This window comes from Quercus suber, unplaced genomic scaffold (genome assembly GCF_002906115.3).
Source record: "Quercus suber isolate HL8 unplaced genomic scaffold, Cork oak 2.0 scaffold_99, whole genome shotgun sequence".
In the NCBI taxonomy this organism is placed as follows: domain Eukaryota; kingdom Viridiplantae; phylum Streptophyta; class Magnoliopsida; order Fagales; family Fagaceae; genus Quercus; species Quercus suber.
The window spans coordinates 161,489-180,821 of record NW_027069564.1 but is presented as its reverse complement, the minus strand read 5'-3'; the positions used below and the strand labels follow the sequence as shown (position 1 = coordinate 180,821).

General features: G+C 35.7%; 1 protein-coding gene across 6 annotated transcripts; it reads right to left on the bottom strand.

The window, feature by feature from the left end:
• Positions 1 to 713: 713 nt before the first annotated feature.
• On the bottom strand, positions 714 to 19,333 carry LOC112020602 (protein ALWAYS EARLY 3). Of its 6 annotated transcripts, XM_065774820.1 has the most exons (23): positions 19,040 to 19,333; positions 18,850 to 18,942; positions 17,854 to 17,904; positions 16,433 to 16,580; positions 16,168 to 16,266; positions 15,896 to 15,958; positions 15,468 to 15,545; positions 14,339 to 14,528; positions 13,763 to 14,025; positions 13,308 to 13,668; positions 12,451 to 12,516; positions 11,298 to 11,509; positions 11,123 to 11,182; positions 9,727 to 10,050; positions 9,463 to 9,641; positions 9,076 to 9,358; positions 7,319 to 7,513; positions 6,927 to 7,088; positions 5,648 to 5,791; positions 4,721 to 4,939; positions 2,460 to 2,759; positions 1,613 to 1,780; positions 714 to 1,365 (listed from the first exon to the last, which is right to left on the bottom strand). In XM_065774820.1, the coding sequence occupies exons 4-22, from the start codon at positions 16,559 to 16,561 to the stop codon at positions 1,613 to 1,615; spliced, it is 3,495 nt and encodes a 1,164-aa protein (XP_065630892.1). In that variant the 5' UTR covers positions 16,562 to 16,580; positions 17,854 to 17,904; positions 18,850 to 18,942; positions 19,040 to 19,333; the 3' UTR covers positions 714 to 1,365. The 6 variants fall into 6 exon arrangements, with proteins under 6 accessions (XP_065630892.1, XP_023908920.1, XP_023908921.1 ...); XM_024053152.2 differs by lacking the exon at positions 17,854 to 17,904; XM_024053153.2 differs by lacking the exon at positions 18,850 to 18,942.

Sequence of the window (19,333 nt, the reverse complement as noted above, 5' to 3'; positions counted from 1 at the left end):
CACCTAATAACATCTCAACAAACAAATAAACAAAACCTATTTCACGTTTCCCTAAAATCTCAATCCCTCTTCACCTCTTGCATCTCCAGCCAATCCTTGCTAGACCAACGTTTGCCGCCGCACTACCTCACTGTACCTAGGTGATTTGTTCTTGTTCTCAAAATTTTTTGGGTTTTGCTAAAAAAATCTCAATCCCTCTTCGAGTACCCTTTTTTTTTTGGGTTTTACAAAAGCCCATAACCATTAATATGAACAATTACGAGCTCTGAACATATGTTGGAGTGGCCACATATAATAACAACTAACTCAGAAAGTGCAACAATTGAATATAACTTGTTATTAAAAGGAAAAAAAAAAATGCTCTCTATAATGTTGGAAAGTGCAACAAAGTTGCCTCGGCAATTTCAATCACTATATGTATCCCATTAGCATATCTCAATCACTATATGTATCCCATTAGCATATCTGGAACACCATGTAACTAGCATCATCATACAATTTCTGTTTTAAAAATAAATCTGGGGATACCACCAGAAGCAGAAGCATTGGCTCAGATTCTGCCTTTGAAACAATTGGGACTGCTTTTGGGTTCTAAATTTAAATATAAAAATATTTGGAATCTCATACTTGAAAAGATGGTCTTTTTAGTTTAGATATATATATATATATATGTATAGATCGCAATAATTCGTCCAATATTATAGATGCAAATATTGCCCCAAAGAATCACCCACAGTAAAGTTGCCTTTATTAATTTTGAGTTAAGTGCTGTGAATTAAGAGTTACAAGGTGCCAGCATGGCAAATACAACAGTACTTACAGATCAATTTTGGGACTAATAGCAAGTCCCTTGTTACCTTGCCTTTTAAGTAAGCCTGAATCTTGTAAGTGTACATAACTAGCAGATTATTTGTAGTGTGCCAAATATATCTTCTCACGTCTGGAAGAGTCTGCAATGTATAACCAACATGCAGTAGCTTTTAGTATAAAACCCCACTCAGGGAAGTGCTACCAGTTGGAATCTCGCCCTCATACCTTACGGGTGGGATCCAAAGGTTTCTCACTCTGCTACATGTATCAGGCGAGGCTCATATGAAACAAGTGACAGTTCGCAATTGGTGAAATTCCGAGAAGCGACCTCTTCCACATGAATTTTATTTACATTCCAATGAATTTTTGGTTTGGACCACGTAGCATTTTACCTGGTCTCTTCCGAAAGTGATTGATTGTTTGACCTGAGGTGATGCAGCCAGTGGACACACTAGTGAGAAACAAACCCCAATTTATCCTCCACAATCTGATTGAATTATATAATAATAATAGCCTTCTCTCCGCCTAATATCATGGCACTCTCCCTCAGCAGACCTGTCAAATCAGATTCCAATTATGGCATACAAGGCTTGAGCATTAAAACAGTTCTGCTTAAAGCTTGCAAAAGAAGAAAAAGAAAAAGAGTGGTGCTTCATGTACTGATAACAATTATACACAATTTACTTGGGATAGTTTAATACATGACGGTGAAGAGAAAAAAGGGTTTGGTGAAACAGTGCACATCACATTCAAAATGTGACTCATGGCTGTGCAATTTACAGACTGAGGAACAAGAATGTACCTATGTAGTAGGTACAAGTGCCAAGATCTGATTTCTAATAATTCCCATGCATTTCTGTATCTCTGCGTATATTGGAAGATTCTGTGAACAACAGGGCTGTAAACTTTTAACAGCAGAATCAAGTACCTGGGCGACAACAGCTGGTGGAAACTGTCGTTCTGTACACTTCTGCATTTTGTTTAATGAAGATTGTTAGAATCAGAGATTACAAGTTATCAGCCCCTCCAGTACAAGAACAAACATAACCATGAATCTGGTAATATATGACTGATATTAAATCCAAACATTATAACCAGAAGATATCATGAAGAGCCAGGACTTTAATAAGCAACTCATGTATCTCTTAAATTTTCACTATGCACTTTTTTGATCCTTTGCAAATCTGTTCTAAATATATAATATTTCACTTGTATTTGATGGGTAAATACAAAGCAAAAGGCCAAGAAAAAAAATTAGCATTTTACTGGGGAAGGAAATACCATCGGGCCCAAAGAATTGGCATATCCAAAATGTCTTTCATCCAACAGCTACATATTTTTTAGGGGAAAAAACACAACCATTTGATACAGAAACTTGTACCAGTGATGTCGTAACCAAAGTCTACAAGTGACGTCCTCAGACAAAGCATTCAGGAAAAGCAGATATAATGAAGGGAATGTTTTTATAAAATGGTTGATAAGAGACACTGTGCAGGACGGTTTGAATATAGAAACACCACTAAACAAAATAAAGTTGCAGCATATTCAACCTTTTGGTTTGAAACTAATGGATTCATGATAGTAAACCGAAATTGTTTTGATAAATGAGATCGTAAACAGAAAACTATGGAATATATAAAAGAAATTACCTGAATCATGAGCAAAGTAGCCACACAATGAACAATAAGTTCTGAAGGGATTTTCACTTCATTTTGGTTGGCCAATCTGTCTAAATTAGGATCAGGTGCATTATTAGTTGCAGATGAAACTGATGAACAAGCAGTCGACTGATCCTGAGATGCTAAAGTAACATGATTTGCATCTGTAGGAGCAGAAGCCCTCCCGACTAACATGCTAGAATCATCTACTGAAAGCTGATTATTTACAAAATCCATAGCCTCCTCAATCCTTTCCATGTTAACTCCCCCCTTTTTAAAAGATGAAACTGCCTGAAATCAAGAGGAAATTTTAGTCAGATAGAAGCACTGCACTGACAACCAGAGAACTGAAATGGCAAACAAGATGGATTGACCTTGTAAACTAATGTATGCTGTCAGATCAGGTCTAAAAAAAGTTACAAAGAAAATCCCCAATTTCCATAAAATCGTCTAAAAACTATCTTTTGTGTATTTTTTTAAAAATTGTCTCAAATTCCTATTTTATCTTGGTTACCTATTTAGGTCTTCTTGGTGAAGAATGAAAGTCTATTCTTTGTCAAATAAGTAATTTCATAATCCTGGTCAAAGAAGTAATTTTATAATCCTTGTCAACCAAAGAATAGGAGTTGGAGCCTTCTATATAGATTGTACTATAAAGGATTTTATGACTTTCACCCGAGAGGTCCTCCCATACGGGGAGAGAAAGAAGACTCCTTTAAGTACATGAATGGCTCTCTTTGAAAGTAGTTTGGTAGTTCTTTTGGAGTTGAAATATATTTGCGCGTGTTAGTTGAGAGATTGTCTATTGTTTGAGTAAGAGATCACCGCTGGATGTATTCAGGGTTTTGGGCTTGTGACTATCAATTTATGAGTTGGTATTGAGAGTTTGTTTTGGAAGTAATGGGATATAGATTAGTTTGTGTTTGTGAGAGGTTTTGAGTGTGTTTGTGAGGCTTGGTTAAATATGGTTGTATCCATGTCGTTAAGAGTATATTTTGGTTGGTGTTGCTTGTGGATGTAAGCATGGAAGTTGAATCATGTTAAACTTTGTGTCTGTGTAGATGTTTTTATTTATTGTTCGTGTGAATGCATGTATTGATGTAGTCATGGAATATGCTATTACTTTGCAAATTCGCCTATTCAAGAATTATTTTATTGGGTCCTCGTTTGAAGTCCAATTCAAGTGAAGTTGTGTGGTTTTGATGGTCCAAGTAGGAGTCTTTTAGGGTTAAAACAGTTTTTAATATGGGATTTTATTTTATAGTTATGGTCAATTTTATATTCGGGGCAAATTTGTAATTTCCGCAATTCCTGCAAATCAAGGGTATTTCGGAAATTTGCTCTAGTCTAGAATCTTCTAGGAGATCCTAAGTATCTTAGGTTTATTTTCTTTGGGTCCAAGTTATTATTTATTAGGTTAGTCAAACTAGTAGTCCTAATAGGCTAATACTACTAGGAGTCCCATTACTACTAGTACAAGAAAGAGCCTTTATATATATTGTGCTCAATGTATTCAAAAGAGATGGAATCAGTTGAATAATATAATTGAGTGTATTGAGCAACGGGCACATTGGTTTTTTTTGGTTCTTCCTCCTCTCTTCTCTTTCTAAAATTACTGTCTACGGATTATGTTCATACAGCACCTGAACAGCCCTAATTTCTCTCTAATTTTATTCTTTCCTAACCCTAAACCCACCACAACAGCACATAGACAAATTCCCCAATTTGTCCTACATAATGTATGCTGGTCCCAAAACCCACCACAACAGCACATAGACAGATTCCCCAATTTGTCTTACATAATGTATGCTGGTCCCAAATTCTAACAAACTGGTATAAGAAAATAAATTTTAACATATTTGTTGTCTCTAATTTGATAAATTTGGTTCTGCCAAGTATTACTCTCTAGGACATCAACAGAATATGTTTGCATTGAATTTCTCAATTTAGGATCAAGTACGCATGTCTCAAATTGTGATCAAAGAAAATGGGAACCCCTTAATGCAATGAGCATTTCAACAATGGAGGTGGAACAATGCCATCAAGTGATCGGCTAGTAAGTTCTACAATTTGTGTGCAAATGCCAATGTTAAAGCATGACATTCCAACCATATGATGAAAAAGGACTAAAATGGAACAAATTGTAATAATCATAAAATTGATCCTAGGGACTACGTATAGCAAGTTACATGAATCATCAGTAATTGCAAGGGGCAACAGGACACAGACTATGTAAAATGACCTTTCCATACCTGCATAGCCACATCAACCATAGTTTTTGCTCTTTTTCTTGAACTTTCAACAATTTCAGAAACATGAGATCCAGATTCTTGGGCATGACCAGCAGAACAATCAAGAGAGCTCAATTGGCCACCAGGGTCACCTAAATTAGCCATGGACTTCAACAACAAATGTGGGGAGCTCTCTTGATATGTGTTGCGTTGCCTCAAGCAAAACAAAGCAGAAGAAACCTGAAAATGAAAGGTGATCTATTAGAAAATAGTGTGTGGAAAAATGAACTTGTATTGTTGTATGTGTAAATTATATCAATAGCTTCTTTTATATATACGGGAAAGCACAAGAAAATACAGCTGAAACTAAATAATTGAAGACTAACAAACTAAGTTAACTAACTAATTACAAAAGCACAAGAAAAGTACAAGAAAATACAACTGAAACTAACTAATTGAAGACTAACAAACTAAGTTAATTAACTAATTACAAAAGCATGTGGAAATTATAAAAGACACGTGGAAATATGTATAGAAAAAAATCTAAACTAAAATACAATCTCTAATCTCTCATATCACTCAAGTAGTTTCTGCATGGTCAAAGCAAAGTAGTGCAATACGCTGGACAACAAATTAAATATGAAAGTTGGTCAATATAAAATAGAGTGGAAAAATGAACTTGTATAATTGTGTGTAAATTATATCAATTGCTTCTCTTATATAAACAGAAAAAGCACAAGAAAAGTACAAGAAAATTCAACTAAAACTAACTGATTACAAAAGCACACGTGAACAATATGTAGAGAAAAATCTAAACTAAAAATTCAATCTCTAATCTAAAGATAGTCTCTAATATCACTCAGGCAGTTGTTGCATGGTCAAAGCAAAGTAGTGGCAATACAATGGAAACGAAATTAAATATGAAAGTTGGTCAATAGAAATTCTTGCCTGCTCATTGACTTCATTTAACTGTAAGAGTACTGCAGCATATTGCTTCTTAAAAGATTCTGACTCCTTGAGAGAGTTATCCCCATCTTTTTGGTTATCAAAAACCGCATCATTCATGCACCTCAGCTCAGTCAGTACAGCTTCCTACAAGTTTTAATATTATCTATCAGCTCACTTTTAACCACCAAGGCTAACTGGACTAGTCATGAAATCTTTAAGGGTAAAATACATTAACTATCCCTAAGGTTTGGGCTAATGCCAACCAGGTCCAAGACTTCTCAAAAATAACCAACTTGATCCCTAAAGACAACTTGGTCCCTAAACAGCTGAACGCCGTTACTTATTCTATTCTCCCTCTCTTCTCTCTTTGACTATCTTCTCTCTCTAAATCTCCTTTGGTTTTTAGGTTCGGATGATTTGGGTGAGGTTTAGATGATTTGGGTGTGGGTTTGAAAAATGGGATTTTAGGTACTACTGTTCGTAGATCTATGGGTTTAGTATTTTGATTTAAGTTTTGGGGTTTCCAGTAAATGATGGTTGAATGGATGTCTTTGAGTCTAGCGCTGTGGTTTGGATTTAACTTTTGGTAAGTGTCCTTTCAGATTTACGGTGGCCGTGTGGCTTGGGTGGCCGTGGCTTGCTAGATTTGGTTTGGTTTGCTGTGGGTTTTTGGATTGGTTTGATTTGGGTGGCCGTGAGCATGGGTCTGCGTTGTGTATCAAGAAATGTTTGATGTGGTTGGCGGATATGGGTAAGGGTTTGTGGTGGTGATGGGTTTGGTTTTGGGGTTGCTGATGAACATCGTTTGAAACATTCAGTATTTTTTTTTTTTTTTTTGTTGCTGCACTGGGTAGGAGGTGGTGGCAGCTGTGGGTTGTTGTTGGTGTTACTATTTTTGGGTGGGTAGAAGAGAGAGAGAGAGAGAGAGTGAATTGATGCAAAACTGGCCTTGGGCTTCATGTGGCAGTGATGGTTATTTGATGGAGTTGCTGATGCCGGTGAAGGCTTATGGATTTTACAGGTGGCCAGGTCTGGTGAAAGAGAGAAGGGGACGGGAGAGAAGAGAGGGAGAAGGGAATAAGTAATGGTGTTTAGCTGTTTAGGGACAGGTTAGTCTTTAGGGACCAAATTGGATAGTTTTGAAATGTTTTTGACTTAATTGGCATTAGCTCAAACCTCAAGGTAAGTTAATATATTTTACCCAATATTTAAATACAACTATATCCAACAGGTAAAAAACATTTACAATGATGCAGAAATAGGAATTAAGAAGTAAAACCTTTTTGTCAAGAGTAAGAGTCAACTCAGAAAGAGCTTGTACATCAGCTTCCTTTGCTTGGATCTGAGCAAGAAGTGAAGGCTGAGAATTTGCTGCTTGTTGGGTATTAGCAATATCAGTAGGCCTTATTTTTGCTTGTAAGCTGGAACTTGGTGAACCACCCTGACATAAAACAGTTTCTATTTAGTTAATAACACGCTCACTTTGTTTCTAGATGATTGCCATATCAAATTCTTCTTAGCGCGCAAAATTTTAGTTGGGCCGTCGGTTCCAGCACTCAGAAAAAATACTAATAATAGAATTACTGTATGATCCACAGTTCCATGGGTATGACAACAGCCCAAATATCAGCAAAAAACACAACTTAAATTCCAGAATGTACTGAATTTTACCTGCTTTAATAAATTGCTGATGTGATGAGATGATGGGGAAATATAAGGACCATCTGTGCTCTCCAGATTCTCACTCGGGGCAAATTTAATTTTAAGCTCGTTGAAGTTCTCAAATAATTTATTAACAGAAGCATTGTGCCTAGTTAGAGATGCAGGCATATTTTCCAATGGATTGAAAGGCATGCAATCAATATCCTGTGATGAAAAATAGGTATTACACCGTGTCATCCTTAAAAAAATGATAAACAGATTGCCAAACATTGAAATTTGCTGAAATTCAGAGAAATAGTTGATAGCAAAAATCTTCAAATCTCAAACAAACCTGAGAAAGGGAACACATGCATAGTCTCTCAAAGACATAATATTGCTACACAATACAATATTTAATCATAACTAAAATCAATGCAGCACAGTTCAAAGGCATTAACAAGTAAAAACAAAATAATGCCACAATTGGCTTTTAGTACTTTATATAATTGTCAGGAGCCTAAAGGAAAAATCAAGCCAATCCATATTTGGCATCTGATTTTTACAATATGGGCAAATAAATTCTTGCATTCTAAAGGTTACATGGTTGTGGAATACCATATTCAACTTCTGAGAAATTTGAACTCTAGATTTTGACTACAGCGATGCAATCAGAATTCATCTCATTAGGATTTTACAAATAAATCTGAGAGGCTAGTCATGAACTATATCACCATGTTTATACTACTATTGTAATGAGAACTGCAAAATATTACCACCTTTTATCCAAAAGTTCACACAGGGAATTTCTAAATTTAAAAAGACAATTGAATTTAAATAGAGCAGAGTTAGCCAACAAGTTGTAAAGGCATTATCAACATTCAATATGAGTGGAACAGAAATTCGAAATTTAATATAAAATGCATGTAAAATTTTTATAAGGATATAGAACAATCAAACCAGAGATGAGCTACAACTGATGCTATACTTAACAATAAGTTATGGCCATAAAACCAATTAAGAATACAAATTCCAAATGCTCAAACCCCCACCCCACAGACATGGAGCAGCATCAACACAATAAATCCACCAATGAAAATTCCAGTAAAAATTTGTTTTCTCCTAGAAAATGATCCAAGACATTTACAAGTGAGAAAGACCGGAGTACAATATGCTGAATCAGTTGTTCACAAATAGCTTAACAACCTGCTACAACTATAAACTCCTACTACTTAAGTGATCCTATGACATGAAAATTCCACATACATATTAAACATCTATACTTTAGCATTAGGAGGCAAAATAAAATTTCCAAAACAAAAAAAAAAAAACTTTCCTAGATTAATTACCACCACTCAACTTCTCTGATAATTTTCATGAACTAACACAAGGTTAATAGAAAAGGGCATCAGAGGGTATGTAAGATAGCAATGCATTGTGTGAGCGCTACCCCATTTGACATAGTTAAGTCAAATGAGAAACCAAGGTACCACATCAAACAACTTCTTAAAATTTCAAGTGGTAGATTATTATCTTCCTATTCTTTTTTTTTTTTGATAAGTAAGAAAGATGTATATTAAAAAAACTACTTTATGCAAAGAAGCACAAAGCATATCAAAGATTACAAAAAAAGAGAGAAAAGCAAAAACAGAGGCATCTTCCTATTCACCTTTCTTATATATGCAAAACAACACTACTTAATTGTGCCAATTTTTAAAGTCGAAACAGCCTTACATCAGACAATATGTAAAACACAATAGAAAATTGTAATGGGAGGGAAGAAAAAGTACCAGGACAAATTCAACCCCTAGTTCAGGCTGGTCAAACTGAATTCGACACCTACAATGGTCAACAGTTAATACACTTCCATTATGAATTTCTCTTGTCCTTGGATGCAGAGCAATAACACGTTGTCCAACTGATAAAGGACGAGCTAAATCAGTTGGAAGTCCTTCCCTGGTACCGGCACGAAGTTCAGCATAATGTCCTCTAACAGATTCCCGGTACTGATTTAGCTTCTCTCTCTCTTCCTTCAGAAATTGCTGAGAAAATCGCCGGGGTCTGCCCAGTGAACTGCATCAACAAGAAATTGTGATTGAAGCATTTGGTAGCTGACACTTTATCAATCATGTGGGAAAGCACAGTATGAACTCTAAATGAAGGTTAAGAATTAAAACCTCCTTATGACACCCCATTCAACGCGGGTTAATCTTGGAACAAGACCCAATCCAACGTGATCCAAGTACTCCATGAACTCCCTTTTAGCAAACCATGGGTAATCTATTGCACTGTAGAACCACTCAAAAGTGCACCATCTCCGTGCTTGATCCGAAGATAGGCAATTAGAAAGCTTTTCCTGTTATTCAAAAATATATGAAACATTAAAAAGAATTTGAAGAAACTCAGTTTTATTGAAACATAAACAATGATATATATTTTACCTTAAGACTGAGTACTCTGTCGTGGGATGACAGAATCTGTATACTGGGATGGTCATTCAAAATACTTTCAGAAGACTTTGAATCATTCTGTATTACTGGTTTCTGTAGATCCACCTTCCTTCTACTCCTAGCTTTAGTTGGTAGGTTGACCTGGTCTGCTGATGTAACTTGTACAGTTGGTAGAGCTGAATCATTTCCTTCCCCTCTGAGATCAGTACTCAAAGATGTACGTTCTTTAGGTTTCACCACCCTTCCTTGTTTTGCTTGTGCGGAATTATGAGAAGAGCGTCTACCTTTATTCACCGAGACGACTTCAGCAGTAGCCTACAACCAAGGGCAGGGTACTTAGATGCAGAGAACAGAATTGGATTGCAGTTACCGTAAACCATACATGATAAAGTGAGACATGCTAACTAATTTCAACTTAAAGTCTATACACCATAAAAAAAAACTTGCAAATATATATATATATATATATACAGTTCCTTAGGTGTAGTACATTATTTTCACCAATTTAATCAAACACATGGATGCATTGATCACCAATACAACAACAAAGCCTTAGTTCCAATATATATATATATATATATTGCTTGATATACACTGGCCCACCTCCCAAAATTTTAAGGTGTTTAAAATAATGGTTCATGAAAATGATAACTGAATCTCATTGTATATAAGGTCTTTTGGTAAAAAGTCTTGATGACTCCCATTTAGGTGATTCCTCAAGTTTCACATGCTCAAGGCCAACATTTATTTCGGTGCTAATTTAACAAGCCCGGACATGTTGTAGGGAGGGATGCCAGTGGTCTGCTTTATATAAATGTTGGCCTACTTCCTAATAGCTTAAGATGTTGGGACAGACACCAAGAGGTTAGTTATTGAGTATGACATATAGACCAAAGCATGAATTCCTGAATTATGACCAAAGAAAAGAATTGCAAGAAAGGATATCTACTTCAATCTGCTATGAACAGAGATTATGACAGACAATGCAGTTTTAACATTTGCCCTCCATTCTGAAAAAATAATTTCAGACCAAACATAAGTCTGGTTCCCTTTTGAAGATAAGTGCCATATTCCTTTATGAAGTAACTTGGGTGCAATTCAAACCCCAAAAGCAATTTATGTGATACTAATGCACATTAAAATTGTAGAAGCAGTACACTGTAAACTTCAGAATTGGTAATCTCACTCAACCAGTCATAAGCCATCAACCAAATGCACTCACACACACACACACATATATATCAGGATACTACGGTGCAAGATCATGTTGGAAATTTGTTTCAAAGTTATAATATTCAATATTAAAAAAAAAAAAAAAAATCATGAAGACACTGTAACAGCTTCTGTTATCAACTTTCAGGGTACAAAGAATTAGTAAATTACGCACCTCGATCTTTTTAGGTTCACTATGAGAATTGGTATGAGCTTCCTTTTCAAAAATCTGCAACTGACAAGGAATTTGCATATGGTCATTGCTTCATGCCAAGGCCAAATAAAAATTATATCACCAATTAAGAGAAATACAGGCAAACTGGTTTAAGTTAGTTTTTATGTTTTCTTACTTTAAATGGCGAGGTTTTCTGTTTCCTTTTCCGTATTCCAGTATTGGACAGGTGAGCTTCCTCCTTTGTTTCAGGAATAGCACCAATGTTGTGAGTAAATCCTTTGCTCAATTTAGATGTCCTCAAAGCACTGACTTCGGCTTCTGGAATAGAATGATTCCCTTTCAATTTAGACTTGTCAAGACTTTCTTCTTTGACCTGTGCAGATGACTCTTAACAGACAGAAAACCAGAGATAATCAGATCTTGAGTAAAATTACCTCCGAATACAGTATCTATTCAAAGCATTAGCAAAACCCAAAGGTTTACTGTTCCCATTCTCTGGCTAGCAAAAAGTATACCACAGAAATAAACTAATACAAAGACACCACAAAAGTACAGAAGTGGTTGAGAAAAAGAAAAACAATCAGCTATCAAACAAGCAATGCAAATTATACATCATCTTGGAAAATAGAATCTCCAGTGATATCAAGAATATTGAAAGGAGCATTAGGGAGACTTTGGACAAGTTGCATTAGACAGATAGATTAGATGCTTTGCATTTCATGCTAAATTCAATATTAATGTGAGAACTTATACACACCTGCTTGCAAACTGGTGAAAAACCCATGAGGAGAAGCAACTAATTAGGTAGTTAACCACAAGCTACATTTTTAATGCCACAAATTGCATCTACTGGAGGAAAAAATATATCCTAAAGCATACTTTAGCCCCGCCACTTTACAGAGAAGCAGTCATGTAATTGCATGCATAACAAAAAGCTTCCCTAAGATCAGATTATGTGATTGTCAACTTTGGAGATTACTAGTCAGATTGGGTTTTTGTCTTAAGGAATGATATTTCCTTTAAAAATTTCTATCTATTGACTATTCATAGCATTTTGTTATAATTGTTTTATTACTGAAACCAACTTCAGTGAAGTACCATATTGTCTAGCATTGAATATGTTAAAATTATCAGATAACAATTGTTGCACACTTATATTCAGAAAATATCCAAGTTTAACACATAATGAAGTGTGCACCATAATCAAAGTTCAAAGATAACCAAAATGAAAGAGATGGCAGGCTAGATCAAGGAAGCACCTCATGTCATAGATTAGTTTTTGCATGATTTATTATTCAAAAATTATTTGTTGAAGTGCAGATTCTTACCAGTATCTGGCATCATCAAAGACAGATTTGCCAAAGTTTGCAGGGCATCAAATTCAGAGCCATCATCTACATGAAGAGGAGAAATGAATAATAAAAGAATTAGAAACATGCTCCAACAAAATGGAGAGAAACAGGTCAAACTTAAAGGTCAACAAAATAAATAAATTTGCGGGGACCTGGGGAGGAGGTAGGTTCGTAAATGATCAAGTTAAACAGATCTCATCCAAATATGCTATTAGTTTTAACAAGTTAATTAAACACCAGGTTGAAACCTGGGAAGAAATATATGATGACTGTATCACATCAAAAAACTATCCTGTTGTAGAGATGAAATTACTTTAGGAGGGGAAAAAAGTGGGGGGGGGGGAGGTGGTAAACATACAAGTTACAACTACCAGAATCCTCTTGTCCTAAAAAAATTACAAATGACGCTCTATCACATTCTTACCCACATAATGCAAAAAACTAAAACCAAGGAAAATATGCATGAAGCTTGGTCATTTCAGTTCAGTTCAAAGGTCTGTAAAGCTCATGACAAGTCATTTATGCTCAATATTCTCTCTCTCTCTCTCTCTCTCTCTTTTCTTTTTTCTTTTTTTCATAAAATATGTATTTAGGAAAGAATTAGGATTTTGGAGGTTAACTTGTTCTCCTATAAAAAATAAAACCAGCTTCCATCTCCTTAATAAAACAAAGGCAATTACCTGCAAAGATCTTTATAGGAGAATAAGTATAGTCCCCACATAGAATTCAATCAATAAAAGCATACAGAGATCTTATTGTAGAGGAAAAGAGAAGAAAACAAGAACAATAATATAAATAAAATCTTTGGTTTAAGAAAAAAAATTATAATATACCTCCTCCAAACAGAACTTTCTTACTTCTCTTCCTCTGACCCTTAAAAGGGGACCTCACAACCTCACTTTCAAGCTTTCCTTTGACAGCACCCGGTTTTTGTCCCTCCTCTGTCCCACTACATGCTTCTTTTATGTCATCCACATCATTGTTTATGCTTTCTTCAACTTCTGGCTTCTTTACGTGGTACCTCTTCACCTTCTGTTGACCTACAGTACCAGCACGTTCTCTACCCCTTAAAAACCCTTTATCTCTAGCATAATCTCCATTATCAGCTTCAGTGCTTCCTAAGCTTAATTCACAACCACCCTCATCCACCTGGCTACCACGAAGCTTGGTACAGGTTGTTTCTGATTCAGCATGCTGATTAGCAAAAAGGGTCACGATTGGTTAACCAATTATCTTAAAGTAACTTAACAGAAAGCAACAGAAACTGTTAGATAAAATGTTTACTTACCATCCTTTCACCATTCTTAACAGGTGATGGCCTGGCGCCCTTTGTTTTTCTGTTTGGTGTTCGAGAGAGTTGGGGAGAACCACCTCTTTGTGAAGCCTCCGTCAACACTAGTGCAATCTCATGAGCAACATCATCATCTTTGGAATCCACCTTTTGTTTTGAACCTTGCCTCGCTGGTGAAAAATACTTCTCTGCATTATCTTTATCGTAATACGAAACTGGGACACGAGGTGTCCTTTTTCCAACAGCATGGGGCTTAATCCCTAAGAGAAATTTCAAACAACATCAACAAAGAACTCAGGAAAGCTAAAATAGTGTAAAAATGACTCCCCCCACTCCCCCTCTTTCTCTCCCCCAAAAGGATAAGATATTTTTCACCCAAAGACCAATTGTAAGAAATAAGCAACAAGATATCAAAAGAATCAACATCTAGGCACAGATTCTACATGTTCCCATGAGGCATGGAAGGCCTAGTTTCAATTCCTAGATTAAATTTAAAACATCTAGAGCCAAACTACCTATACAGAGAGAGAGAGAGAGAGAGAGAGAGAGCACAAGCAAAATCTTTTTTCCCACCAGAACGCCTCTTCTTCAATAATGATAGGCAGCCATAACTTGATGCCACTGACTGGGACCGCGAAACATCAGGAAAATTCCCATCTAATCCTTTGGAGGTGTTATTCTGGGTTTTAACCCGTGCACGCTTTTGAGGCTTCCGAGATGCTTCTGCACCCTCGTTGCTTTCTTGTTCACTATCACTTCCTCCCTGACAGCCAACAAAACATTTAATTTAGTCCCAACAGTGCAATCCCCGCAAGCTGGTTGCACTTTCTACATGCAGATGAACTTAATAGATATGTCAACATATACATTCCATACTCAAATACAAGGGACACAAACCACCAACTAATGCATCATAAATATAGGAGGAACACAACAACCAGATATTGAAATTTTATTATTTTTTTTTATTTTTTTTTTAATTGACAAGTTACACACACCGACTAGGTCCCGAACCTATGACCTGACTTACCTTCCATATCTGAGCTAGAGCTCATTGGCATTTTATTATTTTGAATTTTACTTTAAGCAAATAACAATTCTGGGAAATTTTTCTTAGTTAGATACGATTACCAAAAAAAAAAAACTCCTTCAGAATATACAAGCTTAGAATTTTACAAGTCAAACCAAATTCCAAGTAAGTCTTAATCCAGAAAATTTTACAACCAGCCAATGCCCAAATCACCAATTCTATATTCTAGCATCTGCATCCTTGATGATCCTAATTTAAGATTCAAAAAATTAACAAAATTGACAACTACCACTGTAGAAGATTATAGTGATATGACGAGACAAGATCCCACAGATGGGTAAAGGTTCCCCTCTTGAACAGGAAAACTAGGGTAGGTAAAGAATGAAGAAAACCAAACCCTTTCCCATGAAAAGTAATAGTGAACCACTGCACTATTACCATAGGGATATTTTTATTGAGTCAGGTTTTTTGTTTCTGTTTCTCAATTTTTCATCACAAAAGTAAGGTTTCCTTTCCTCTTGCAGGATTTGTAAAGAGGATAAAACAAAAGGATCATAATTCACAAATATTGAAGGCAAAATCAATTGGAGCCCCAGCTGCATAATATTTCTAAAAAAGAAAGGTCCATGTGAAAGTCTACAAAACTGGTTTAAAACTGAAATCCACTCTCACCAGTACACAGTAGTGATCAGTCATCATAGCTATTAGTCCAACCACAGAAGCAGTACCCTCTGGCAGAGATAAGTAGGCCTGAAAACAGAGCACAAACCAAAATCACCACAATTTTTTTTTTAAAGCCAGGCTAACGAAAATTCTCCTTAGAGTGTCCCATAATGTGCAAAAAGATCAAACTCTGGCAACCCAAAAAACAAAAAAATAATGGTGGCATCACTTAGAAACAGAAAAACTTCAAATTTACAGAAAAAACATAAATCAATAGAAGCAACCCTATTGATGCGATAAGAAGTATTTTGTTAATCATTATAAGCATTAAAACATGAAATATGACAACAAAATCACGGATACTTAGCATCACAAAATAAATAATGAAATAAAGCTAAGTTACTGGGTAGATTCAAGTAATTGAAAACCATGAGCACCTTATTCATACTGTAAAGGGCCTCTACCATATCTGTAGATCGGTTGCGCACTGCAGCAGCCACCTAAAGAAACCAGATCATACAGGAACCAGATTTATAAGCATATACTAAGATGGACATGACTCCAGCTATGCATTAAAGTAGAAAAATCCAAATTCTCAAGCTTGAAAGTTGCAAGCTTGAAGGGCAAAAAGCTCCATCCAGGTAGCAGCACTTATTGTAACCTATATCTAATAAGAATACTATATTGTAGTTATGAAGTTTGTACCGACCTTCTTCCAATCTTTCCCAAACTTACGATATGCTGCATAAAAGCGCTCAAGCTCTTCCTTGCTCCATTGAGCTCCTAACATGTCAGACAACTTCCTCTTCTACACACGATAGGAAGAAGTAATGAATAAAAAAAAGCATCCAACTTTTCACAAGTTGCTTCTTACCAGTTTCAATTATATCAATATGATATGAAGATACTACTATTGTTAGCATAAATATACTGGGACAGGTTCATATACAATAACAGTTTAAGAACATGATTACCTTCTGAACAAAGCCAGGACTACCCCGCTGCCTACTTTTGTTAGCATTTTCTCCATCCTTACTAGATGCAACCTCATTAATATAAGAAAACCGCTTATTGACACTTCTCGATTTTCTTGATGGGGCCATGAGTAACTTCCTCAGTTGTCTGTATCATATTGTAATAAGAAGAAGCAAAGCATGAGTTACCAAAGCAATATCCTTAATGAAAAGAAAAGCTTATAAAGTTAACGCAGTGTTTTAACAATCACTAACCCCCACCCCTTTTCCATTTAAAAAAAAATGTGTTCACCAGAGTTGTCTACATTTTTAACTCCCACCACCCGTGTCCCCCTAATGGGTTGGTTGGGGGGGGTTGGTCTGAAAATAGCAATTTGCTTAAATGTATTGGTCAAGAATAAAATCATATTTGAATTGACTAACAATAAACGACTGGAAAATGATACTATTCTACCACCATTACACTGGTGCATCTTGTTGTAAAAATTGAATTGTCAAAAAAAAATTTGAAAAAAGATAATTTGGTTCGTCAACTCAACAACAACAACAACAACCAAGCCATAGTCCCGAAATTTTGGCATCATATACGGACTCTCAACAGACTAGTTAGGTTCAAAAGCATGTACTATTTTTAACTATTTTATTATATCCAAATTCGTACTCTCTATTACTCTCCTAATTGCCATGTCCTTTTTACTACTTCCATTAATGTTATTTTTGGTCTTCTTCTACATTTTTTTTTTTTTTTGTTCCCTCAAATTGATTCAACTCACTCTTTCTCATTGGTGCATTAATATTTCTCCTCTAAATATGACCAAACCATCTCAAATGACTCTCTCTCATCTTTTTTCATTAATAGGGACCACCTTAATCTTTAAGAGAATATCTTCATTTCAAATCCTATCTTTCTTTATATTTACACTTATCAATCTTAACATTCTCATTTTCACTACACCTCAACATTTATGAATATGTTTCTTCTTAATAACTCAACATTTAGTACCATAAAGCACTGTTGAACCTTTCTATTTTTATGAATTATTGATTAAAGATATCAAAAACTCTCACTATTTGGTATCTCTTGAACATCAAGTCTTACAGGCCCGCCATCCGCCATCTATATGCTAAATTCTGAACTACTATAATCTCTAATAAGCTACAAAAGTAATTTCAAATCTGTCAACATTCTCATAAATGTTAGATTAGCAACAAGAAGGGAAAGAACATTAATGCTTTTTTTTGCTAATCAAAGCTAGGAAAAGAATGGAAATATTGCAAAGTTTTTGATCCAAGATATACAAACTGATTCGACAAAGGACAGAAATTTAAAATTGTTTTCTTCTTTTTCTTTCTTTAAGTGTCATAGAAATCCTATGTAAGGTAATGAATCCTAAGAAATGGCTCAAATTCTTGGGCAATACCTTAAAGTAGCAACAGCAAAGCAATACCATCAATCAAAGCACATCTGTGTTCTAAACATGAAGAAAAGTGTAAGCAAACAATTAATGCTAAAGAGCAATTAATTGAGGTTCAGAAAATGTAGGAAAGAAAAGTTTTCGACTCAGCAAAGCCCATATCAAAATATTTGACTTAGTTGATATATAATATACACACACACACACACACAAAAGTATACAACCTTGTCTTTCCCTCATTTTCCTAGGGAACCAAACTGCTGGTCCACACTAACAATTTGCAAGAAAAACAAGCAACGAAAAGTGTGTCTGTTCAACACAATGTTTAGAGCAAACAGGTGTTACTCATACCATCAGATCCCCAGATTGCTCATTTTCAGTTGGTTTCTTCCCTCACTTAAATACCCCTCTTACACCAGCATTTCAGAGCCAAATCTACCGAAATTCAAATCCATAGCTCCCTCCACTAACACAGGAGTAAATAACCTATACACAAGCATTGCAGGCATAACCTTAGCACGTGACAGGGTTTTACAAAAACCCACTTGCCAAATCAAGATCAGCAAATGCATCGCATACCCTTCAAGTAGCTAATTAGATTTCCGAGTTCACTCATCGGATCAGAGAAAACAAAAAATCCTCCACCTATTCAGCTAACGTAAAGTCATCCTTCCCATTTTACAAGCTGAAACAGTAATAACCACAACAATCTATCTCTTTACGCCAATTTCCTAAACTCAGTCTCAGATTTCCCGCCAACCAAACAGAAAGGACGAGAGGAAAAAAGTTCAGATTCCACAACTGTATTCACACCAATCAAAATTCAAACAGCTTAAGAACACAGAAAACGAAAAGAGCAAAAAACAGCAAAATCAATGATCCGAAACCGTTTGATTGCTGAGAGAACAAATAGCGAGAAAAGTAAACAGAATCCACAATTCCAAAATCAAATTTCAAAAAAAAAAAAAAAAAAAAAAAAAAAAGAAAGAAAGAAATACTCACTGAACTTGTAGCAGCAAAACACAACTACATCATAATTCAGACACTTCGATTTGATCTCATTCCAAACCCTCAGTTTTCTCAGAAACCAAAATACTACGAAAACGAAAAAAACCGGTTCCCAATTTTGAAATTGTTAAGCAATTAACCCTAGAAAGTGAGAAATTCGGCAACAAGAAAAATGCGCTCTCACCGATCAAATCATGTGCCGCTACGAAACCGAGCTTTAAACAGCGACAGAAGAGAACAGAGCCACCGTCCGATCGAGAACGCGAAGCGCAGCACCAAGTGAAGAAGAAGAAGACGAAGACGAAGATGAAGATGAAGATGAAGATGAGGAAGAAGAAGAAGAAGAAGAGAAATGGGAATGAGAATTTGAGGGCATAACCGCGAAACTTTAAAGCGATAATAATAGACCCGGAATGAGAGAGAGAGTTTTGTAATTACAATTTTCTCTCCCTCATCAGTCTCAGATTTTTGTGTTTTT